Source organism: Cylas formicarius, unplaced genomic scaffold (assembly GCF_029955315.1).
Source record: "Cylas formicarius isolate icCylForm1 unplaced genomic scaffold, icCylForm1.1 PGA_scaffold_1__22_contigs__length_36826433, whole genome shotgun sequence".
NCBI lineage: Eukaryota > Metazoa > Arthropoda > Insecta > Coleoptera > Brentidae > Cylas > Cylas formicarius.
In genome coordinates, this window is record NW_026844264.1 from 36,744,770 (window position 1) to 36,755,657 (window position 10,888).

The 10,888-nt window shown below is 31.7% G+C and overlaps 1 protein-coding gene across 1 annotated transcript; it reads left to right on the top strand.

Annotated features, from left to right (window-relative positions):
• Positions 1-974: 974 nt before the first annotated feature.
• On the top strand, positions 975-9,831 carry LOC132696474 (isocitrate dehydrogenase [NADP], mitochondrial-like). Its single transcript, XM_060661303.1, has 7 exons — positions 975-1,203; positions 4,637-4,787; positions 4,848-4,954; positions 6,471-6,670; positions 6,729-6,967; positions 7,018-7,106; positions 9,236-9,831. Exons 1-7 carry the CDS (start codon positions 1,101-1,103, stop codon positions 9,679-9,681), a joined length of 1,335 nt encoding a protein of 444 aa, XP_060517286.1. The 5' UTR covers positions 975-1,100; the 3' UTR covers positions 9,682-9,831.
• The last annotated feature ends 1,057 nt before the right edge of the window (positions 9,832-10,888 follow it).

Consider the following 10,888-nt stretch of genomic DNA (forward strand, 5'->3'; position numbering starts at 1 on the left):
TTTCAGTCAAGCTCTGAACAAGCCAACAGGATGATTGGCGAAAGGTCAGCAATTTCGACTAAGCAAAAACCGACGCAAGAGGAATCCAAAAGTTTTGTAAAAAGCATTACAGTAACCTGTGGAAGTTTCTTTGAAAAATTAACAAGCCTCGTATAATGTTGTTCAAAACCGATGTGATATGTTTAATTGTAGTTACACAGAAGTTAATTTTCTTTTAAATTAATAATTTGGCTTGTTGTCTGTTGAGTGGTTTCACTAAATAAAAAATAGTAATTTGTTTAATGGTCAATACAAATTGTTAGTTTCAGATGATATGAAAAAATCATAATTCTTTTTAGAAATCACATTGGTTGCAATGTCTAATGACAGTTGAACAAAAGCGAATAACAACAATATAAAGTGTAATTTTTTCCAGCACCTTTTGAGAGACAAGATGAATATTACTTATAATTTTTCAAAACAGACACTTGCAAATTAATTAAAAATAAACTTTCCTATTTTGTTAACTACATATATATGTAGGGGCGCATACCTACAGCAACCTTTGTATCCACATTTTTGTGCGAATTCGTAAATACACAAATAAAAATTTGTTAGGTCAAACAGTTATCTTTATTTATTGTTTATTGGAACTAAGCAACAATTTACATGCCAAATTCAAACTGCATCTCAATTTACTTCGCGCATACTATACTTAAAATGTGATGACGCTAAGCTTGAATTAAATCTACTTAGACTGTCAGATTAAAAAGTTTCCTTGATGTGTCCTTTTGTGAAACAAAAAACATCCTCATATATGGCTGCCATTACACCGCGTTGTACTTTTATTTGCCATATTTTTTTCTATTTCTGGAAGACTCTGCTATTACCTGGCGTTTAATTTAAAATTAACTAAACGTGGATATCCGTTGACGGCTAGAAACCGTCATGTGAACGTGGTAATCATGGAGAATGCGCGAAACGCCGGCACTGGTCCTGTAAACCGACCTCTCCGAGCCAGCCATACAAACGCAACTTGTGGAGGCGATACGGGTTTTAGATTGGTGCAGACGAACTTGTTCTGTTATTAATTTTTTTAATTGGCAAACAAAATTACAATTATGGCCGGCACTTTGACGAAAATGTATAAGAAGTCGGCAAAATTCGCGCAGTCCAACAATCACGGATCCATCTTATCGACGATATCCACGCAAACGAGGCAGTGTAAGTAATTTTTAGGTTAGGAGTGTATATTTTTTGTTTGGGATGATAAAAATTCGCCGAACAAGTGTATCGACCCTGAAGGAGGCTCGTCTGCTCGGCTTGCGCTGTTTTTCGCAGACTCTCAGTGGCGTATGTGCATTTTTTTTATAGATTTTTACGTCATTTAAGTTCATTAAGCATCTATTGATTAGTAGTAAGGATTAAGGACCAAACGTCAAAAAACAAAAGTAACAATAACCTACAAACCTATATTATAAGTGTTTACTTTTCTGATAAATCTCTGACCTTGTTAAGAAAACAAGTTATTTAGAATTCATTTATCATGCAAATCAAGTTAACTAGCTTAATATAAATTAATGATGTACGGGGTGTCCCACGTGTAAGATCCTAAGATATTTGACCTACCAAAAGAGATTTAATACAAAATTTCTAATAGAACTTTCATATTATACAACTTGGCACCTATTTGCTCAGTTTTCCATGGGCAGGAACTAAGTTTTACAATTCCTCCCAAAAAATACTGTACCGATTGTTACTATGGCAACCTAAATAACAATTGTGTCGTCATGGTAAATACGTTAAGATGTGTTTTAAATAAACAACATAGCAAAAATCAGGAAGATTTTCCATTGAAATTACAGCATTTATCTTTATTTCTATCAAAATGTGAACTGTAAAATTTGAAGAGAAAGAAGAAACTAATATAGGAAAATAGGATATTAATATTGTTGAAAAGTTCTATGTTTGGCGAGACTTCCAAAGTTGGCTCTGATTTTGCGTTCAAAATTGGTGTTGTTTACAGGTGAAGGAAATAGCAGTATCATTTCTAATTTACAGCGGCAATAATCAAATTTTATTTTTAGCGAAGGATAATCCGAAGCAATAAATAAAAATCTCCGCGCAATACACGAAAACAAAAAACAAAAACTGACGTCACCATTAACTGTTTTATGCGCAACAAGCCAATTATTAATAATCCTATAATTTATTGTAGGTACTACCTGCGTGCCATGTTATATTATATATATTATATTATATATTAATATGACGGAACAATAACGTTTTTAGTTTTTATAAATATTACTGAAGTATTACTATTACACACACACACACACACACTACAACACACTTTATGTATATTTTTTTATTGTTTTTTTAATTAGGGGACGGAATTGAATTAGACTACCTCTATTATGCTTTTTCACTAAATTTTAAAACTAATAAATGGAAGTTTTATTTAAAAAAATGCGAATAAACCCGTCTATCGAAATTTTTTGTTGTTGTTTCAACATTTTTCTTTAATTTAGTAAAGGAGAATGATAGGCGTAGTCTGATTAAGTCGTTTCCATTCATTTAACGAAAATACAAAAATATTCATAAGGTGTGTTAATGGTACTTCCGTAAAATTTTATTCTTCTACCTATTTCCGTTTTTCACATAAAAAATAAACACATTATTTTTTCTAGCTATATAATTTATTTTTTTTATTGTTTTATTATTTCATTTTGGAATAAACTTCTTATCACGCCGTATTTAAATTTTGAAGACTAATAGAGAAAGAAAATTCTGTAGAAATTCGTAGAAAAAACAATAACGTTTTTTCAGTAATACATTTTTTCTTTCATTTTTTTTACTTAATTTGCACTGTATGTTTGTTTGACATGATGAAATAATGTAATAATAATCATCCTTAAATGCAGCCGCAGAACAAAACATATACCGTTTATAACAAAACCAAAGGTTTCTGCTTTTGTAAACAGAGTTGTAATTTAAGTGTTTTGCTTCGAAAATGAGCAACGACCGAGAAAACGCAATTGTTAAATTAAAAAATTACATGGCTGGCTCATAGACACGATGTGGGAACGTTTCGATGGTCACGCGTTTTAAATAAATACAGATTATTTAACGTTGCTCTCGAAAATTTTTATCAATGCTAAACAAACAAAAGTGTTATAGGACCTATATACCCTTATCGCACATTAAAGGTACCTATATTATTAACAAAAATTCATTTTTAGATTTTATTGTTTAGTGGTGGGCATTTATGGAACGTTCGGTATCAAAACAATTACCTATAAAAACTGTAAATCGTTACGGCCGTGATCTTGAGATGGCCAAGTCGAAACACTACAAACAAACCTCGATTTCGTTGTTGACTTTAAATTCCTAATAGCGCGACACTTCGCCCCTATCAAAATTACAGTCATGTTCATTCGGAAGATCAATGAACCTCTTTCTTTTAATCGTAGTTTTCGGGTAGTGATAAAACGTGGCCACTTACGACTTCGATTCATTGATATTTCTCGACCAAAAGTATAGTCCGTTTATGACATTTTCTAATTGTAATTTTTAAAAAATGCTTCGAAAAATATAGGGAGATAGTTTAGAGGGCAATTCCTTAAAAAAAAATGAAACAAAGTTTTTTACGAAAAAAAAAATTAATATATAAACAAATCAATCTGCGAGTTGGAAAACCGTACGTTTCTAAAATCAGCTTTCCGAGAAAATCAATAAAAAAAATTGACATTGAAACTATAATGCAAAGCAACAAAAGGGAAATGGAGTTTTATTTCACAACCACTCACAGCCATCTAGTCTAAAGGAGAAATGTGTTGTTAATTCGGTTATTTTCAAGTTAGGTCATATTGCATATGACCTTCTTGTTCTGTTGGTAATCTACGAACTTTAAAGTAAAAAATATACATTTAAAAAGAGTACATTTTGTCTTTTTTTTTGTTTTTACGTAATCAATGGAAAAATGCCACTAGTTTGCAATTTTTTTTTCCAGTTTGACACCCATGAAAACCCTTTTACATGTTTTTTTTTTTAACAACGCAACTCAATCACTTTCCTGCTTTGTCCATAGAATGGCACCAGCACGATGGCATAAAAAACGGTCCCGGTTTATAATATATTGCAATTATTCCATTAAACAAGTTTAATTATGATTAACTTATAAAGAAAACTCAACGTCATTCTAATTTAGTGATTTTTTGAAAATTAGTCACTTTGTAATTATATCAATACAGCCTTAAAGGTTACAGTTTTAATATTTTATTTTCCAGTTTTAATAGCCTTTATGGATCGAATTTTAACACAAATGTTAAAAACAGGAATTTTGAAGCTTTTATTGCTATTTTTTAATATATTTTTTATGGTCCCATCAAAAAACGCTCACTTTACCAAAAAACAAGCAAATAATTTATTTTTATTATCATTTTTATTCAATATGTCTATAACCTATTTAAATATTAAGCGTTTGTGTTGCGTACTCATACTTTGCGGGTAGATATATTAGATACAAATGAGGTATTTATTTGAAAGTCCCATAACTGAAATGACAGTTTGTTGACACCACAGAACGTGTTTAATTTTTTTGGCGTGAAGATTAGAATGTTTTACAGTTTCAGTAAAGTTCAATTTTCCCTTTTAGATTCAGGTAAGAGGGTCGTAGCAAAAAATCCGGTAGTAGAAATGGACGGCGACGAAATGACCAGAATAATATGGGAAAAAATTAAAGAATCGCTTATTTTCCCGTACTTAAAAATCGAGTGCCTCTACTATGATTTGGGATTGCCGTATAGGTATACAAATACTACCCTAATATGTGCGGTTTTGGAAAAAAAAACTCGTATGTATTTTAGAGACCAAACCAACGATCAAGTGACCATAGATGCCGCGCATGCTATTTTAAAGCACAACGTCGGGATTAAATGTGCCACCATTACGCCTGACGAGCAACGAGTAAAAGGTAGTCCCAAAAAAAATGATCCTCAAAAAACTGACTGTTAAAAGTGGGGATATTTTTAATTGAATGTGGAAAAGTCACATTAGTCTAAAAACGAAATCTAACACAAAAACTAGCAGCAATTTTTTCTCTACATGCGTAATATACAACAGTAACGGTAATAAGAAGTCAAACACGGTATGACTTTTTTAGTTTTAATCTTATCAAGCAGCTAAACGGTCTGAAAAAATCCAGCAAGAAAATTTAAATTATAAATCTCAACGTTGCCCTTAAACGTTGAAATTTTATATAGTTTTATAGTTGCACGGATTGGTAATTTAGAAACTATTTTTCTACGAATTACAACAAGTAACACCAAATCATATAAATAATAAACCCCGTGCAAAAATGATCTCCGTGTTTATATACAAAATTGTGGCCAAAATTAAAAAAAAATACTTCTGGGATATGCGAAGTCCCATTATTTTTAAAAAATATAATTTTATTACACATTTATGCAGGTAATTTTAAAAAATAACCATAATAAGTAAAATTTTTCTTAAAAAATGTCGATTAAAAAAAATAAAATCGAATGCCCTTTACATTATAGCATTTTTGGATTCTACGATCACGTGTATATTTCGATAAGGTTTTTGATACCTAAATCATAAAGTTTTTTAAACACTAATAATACTAATTTTAATTTGTTAAGTACGGAAGGAGTATTTGATTTAAATTATATCAACGAAATTTACGGTAAAGTGTAAAAGTAGAAAAATATAAAAAACTTCCCATCTTATACAGGGTGGCAAAAAAATTAACTTAAGCTAATAACAACTTTAAGTGGCTGCAACCTGATTAATTAAAATGAGACACTGTATAACATAATAAAATAATAAATACTCCTTACTTATTTAAAAAATTAAAATTTGGTTACATTTTGACAAAATTCAAATTATCTAAAAAACGTTATAAACTTATATATCACAAAACTTATTGCTGCGTATACTTATTTTAATCATTGATTCAAAAAATGCCATAATATATAGGAAGTTCAACAATAAAAGTTTTCCGTCAGCCTGTATAGTATGAAAGTAATTTTAAAAGTAACAACAACAACAAAGTTACACTCGTATATAGCGTAAACAATTGTGTCTATTCAACCGAATACCTACTTTGATAATTAATCTGTAAACAGAATTTAACCTAAAAAAAAGGTGGTTGTCGCCAAAGGGAGTATTTTTTTGATATATATTATATATTAATAAATATATTTATTAATGTATCTTTTATGGCTCCATCAACAAACGCTCACCTTACCAAAAAACAAGAAAACAATTTATTTTTATTGTTTTATTTTATTATTTATTTTGTTTTTATTATTATTATGTTATATTATTATTGTTATTATTATTTATTGACACCACACAACGTTTTTAATTTTTTGGCGTGAGAATTTACAATATTCCATGCCGTAAATAGCGTGAACAACCCTGTACGTTCAACCGACTACCTACTGTAATAATTAATCTGTATGTAGAATTTAACCTAAAAAAAATGTGGTTGTCGCCAAACGGTACCATAAGGAATATTTTGGGAGGTACCGTATTCCGAGAACCCATCCTCTGCAAAAACATTCCAAAACTGGTGCCCGGCTGGGAAAAAGCCATTTGTATAGGTCGTCACGCGCACGGAGATCAATACAAAGCCCAGGACTTGGTCATCGCCAAACCCGGAAAGGTATTTCAATCCCCCTGTGCGACCGGCACTAAAACTAGTATCAATATGTCCGTTCCAGGTGGAAATAGTATACACAGCGGATGACGGAGAAGTTCAAAAAGTGGAATTGTTCAAATACGATTCTCCAGGGGTCGCCCTAGCTATGTATAATACAGATGAAAGTATAAGGGGCTTCGCACATTCCTCGTTCCAGATGGCGCTGCAGAAGTCTTGGCCGTTGTATCTTTCCACCAAAAATACTATTTTAAAAAGATACGACGGACGGTTTAAGGACATTTTTCAAGAAATTTACGACAAGTGAGTTTTCGTGTGGTCTAGGTAAATCTTAACTAATTCGTTATTCCTAGAGAGTACAAAAACCAATTCGAAGCAAAGAAGATCTGGTACGAGCATAGGTTAATTGACGATCAAGTCGCTCAAGTGCTAAAATCATCAGGTTTGTGCTATCAATTGTTACTGAATTATATTTGGACGATGACGTCATTTTCAAAATTTTAGAGGAAACACCTTGTATATATATATATATATATATATATATATATATATATATATATATATATATATATATATATATATATATATATATATATTTATCTCTATGTTTCCGCCCAAAGATACTGGTGCGTAGTTAAATAAAAAATGGGAAAACACTCAAAGTCTACATTTAACTCGTTTTCGATTGGTTTCTCTGTAAACATCTTTTCTATTTTTGACTTTATAATTTTAAACTATGCTGTCTCCATAAATCATCAAATAATCGCATGTTTGGTATTGAGATAATTCATTTTTTATTTTTTAAATGCTATGAGTTTAATTTTTTACGACACTTTAAAAGATAAAGTTTCAGTCGTGGGTGTGTGCTTGGAAATTTTTTTGAGAGAGGCTTCCAAGATAGGGCCGGAATATTAAAAATGACAATTGCTAACCTTAAAACTATTTTTTGGCAGATTGCAAAATATGAAGCTGCTAATAAATTCCATCGGTTGTACTTTTTTTTATCGAGGTGTCTAATAACAGAAAGTAGGTAAATGGAAACATTACAAAATAAAAGATAACATCAAACTATTATTAGCTTCAAGGAACCTAACGCTCAGCTGACAACAGCTACTACTGCTAGTGGTTGAATTTTAAAATTAAAGAATCATTTATCCAGGTACAAAATCCTATAATCTTGTTTCTATTGTTACCATTTTATTTAATAAAATACTAGATCATACATACGTCATTATCAGTATGAACCTGACACATATTTTTGTGAATTATTTTGTCAGTCATATCTTGGTATACAGTCGACCCATTTAAATTGAGTACATCCAAAAGCTGTATTCTGTAATTTAATATTCATTGTCTAGGCAAAATAGTAATAATCATAAACATTCATTTATAAAATGCTAAGCATTGCGTGTCTATGTGTGTGTGTGTGTGTGTATACTCCAGTTTTGAACAAAAAATGCTTACTATTATTAAACTGTAGCCTAATGTTTGGCTAAGTTGTAAATTATGGCAAAAACAACTAAAATCTTTCAAAAAAATCCACATATCGACCTTGGCTTTTTTCAGTTCAGTTGGGAATTTTAGGTTAATACTAGTACACCGACAATGTATTCATAAAATATTTTGAAGTTCTTTATGGAATTCTAGACGAAAAATACTGAATTTATTGTAACGAGCTTCGGCAATTTATTTGACGTCTCGAAATATCATTTAATTAGCATTTAGAGGTTAAGGTTGACTGTTTTTTGGAAAAGTGTTCTTTGTTGAACTGTTTAAACTTTTCTACAGGAGGGTTAAAATTGATTAAAAAAGAGTTTTAAAATGTCTTATTTTAAACGGTTTTTGAGGAAATTTAAAAAAAAAACTTTAAATAAAACCTAATGTGATAACCCAGACAGAGAAAATGAACAAAAATTTTGAGATGTGAAAAGTGCACAACACAAACTTCGAGTGTCCAGCTTTCCAATGTCATATTTTTTTTATTCGGGTCAAAAATTGGACACTCTTGAGAACGAATTTCTATAAATAAGTACATAAAATTCAGTTTTTGTAACGCTATTTTCAATTATGTTGAATGTGGTATAATTTATTTATAATGACATAACAGTTGGCATCACTTAATTGTCGTAAAAATTTAACGCACATTAGAATAACAACGCCGCGAATTTGTTTAAGTAGTTGACATCAAACTTGTGCATTGCACTCGTCAAATTTGTTCAGCGGTAGTGAATAATTTCGTTTAAGTTTTTTAAGTCTCAATGGTGTAATATATTTAATAAGAAAGAACCTAACTAGAAATTAACCTCAAAAAACGAAACAGGTCTGTTTAAATCGTAGGTTAGGAACGGCGTCAACTGTTACGCGTCACCTTAAAATATATGGCGATTCCTATAACTAAAATCGAACAGGCTCTATTTGATGTTGCCTTCTTAATAAACATTAACCATATCCTTATTAAATATTCGTCTTCATTCGCGTTCAATAAGGCCTTATTAACTGTTTAATGTTACGCTAAGCCATAAGCCGTAAAAAGACATGTATGTGGTTATCACAATTCAAGTATTTTTCAAGGTGGATTCGTATGGGCTTGCAAAAACTACGACGGAGACGTACAATCCGACATAGTGGCGCAAGGGTACGGGTCGTTGGGTATGATGACGTCGGTACTGATGTGTCCCGACGGTAAAACGGTAGAAGCGGAAGCTGCCCACGGCACAGTGACTAGACATTACAGGCAACATCAGAAGGGTTTGCCGACTTCTACGAACCCGATAGCGTCCATTTTCGCGTGGACCAGAGGTATAGAGCATCGAGGAAAATTAGACGATACTCCGGACGTCGTAAAATTCGCTCACCGTTTGGAAAAAGCGTGCGTGGATACCGTCGAGTCGGGAAAATACACGAAAGATTTGGCCGCCTCCATCGAAGGAGGGTTCGATAAAGTCAAGGAAGGGATGTTCTTAAATACTCAAGATTTCTTGGATGCCATCGCCGATCAATTAAGAAAAAGTGTATAACGCGAGTTCATTTTAAACAATTTTTTTTTGTAAGTGTTGTAATTTAAAGGCGAAAACTTTTTTAACTAAAGCAAATGTATTTTTATAAAACGGTTTGGATTTTGGCGACACGTTTGTCATTTGAGTTCCGAAACTTAAGAAAAGAAACTATTTGATGTAAGTAATAAAAGTATATTTTTATAAAATGGTTTTATTTTTGCTTAAAATGTATTTACTTTAAACAACTAACTTATATAAAGGAAAGCTCTTAGGTGGGTATATACCTAATAAAAATATGTCTTCCTAAATTCCTTTAGATTTTGGTGATGGAGATTTTCGTTTCCTACTGATGCGAGCCACTTCGGACATTTCCGGGATTTTACTGCGCGCGGGTTTGGCAGCAATCGGATGATTTCGGTGATATTTCCCACTCCTTGAAATTGACGTTTGTGGGATACAATTTACCTGTGACGCCTCGATAGAAAAAATCTTTTTTTTTGTTTCTCCCTGCTCGATATATACCAACAAATGTAAACAGCACGTGTGTATCAGACTTAGTTTAACCAACTTACGAAAAGAAATACTTTTAAGTGGTAATAAAAGATGTTTTTATAAAATAGTTACTCTACTACTTTACTCCTTTAGAAAGAATTGAAATACATTTTAATAAATACATACTTGTACCTTAGATGTGTCTTTATCTATTTAAATATATTTATATGAATCTGATTGCCGGGGCTGTGCTAGGGTTAGGTCAAGAGTCATTATGTTTCAATAATCCCAGTACATGTCACGGGTTTGGCAGTAATCGGATGTTTTTAAAACATTTTAACCATGATAGTTTGATATTTGTCAGTTACGTCGTTCAGTGAATAAAGAACTAACCAAAAACTAATGGCTGTAGAAAAAGTATACTACGCAACGCATTGAAAGACTTCAAGACTTTTATCGGGACTCGGTAGACTCGTGCCAAAACAAAGTCGTGAATAAAATGAGCTTTATCATTTTCCATAATATACTATTATCCGACAAATTACAAAATCGTGTAACAGCAGTAATTTTGGTTACTTATCGCGACGTAAGCCTAAAGCCCGTAACATGATAATGTAATTATATTTAACGTACAAGAGAATCGTCATTATACTTGACATCAGCAAAAAAATATATACACCGCGTACGCGGATAACCACACTTAATCATTAACACAATAAACCCATATGGCAGGCAG

What these genes read in the sequence shown, in the direction of transcription:
- LOC132696474 (XM_060661303.1), top strand. Translation starts at nt 1,101, where the DNA reads ATGGCCGGCACTTTGACGAAAATGTATAAGAAGTCGGCAAAATTCGCG. An exon ending in TGACGAGCAACGAGTAAAAG is followed by an intron (nt 4,955 to 6,470) that starts GTAGTCCCAAAA and finishes ATCTGTATGTAG; the next exon opens with AATTTAACCTAAAAAAAATG. An exon ending in TCAAGTGCTAAAATCATCAG is followed by an intron (nt 7,107 to 9,235) that starts GTTTGTGCTATC and finishes GTATTTTTCAAG; the next exon opens with GTGGATTCGTATGGGCTTGC.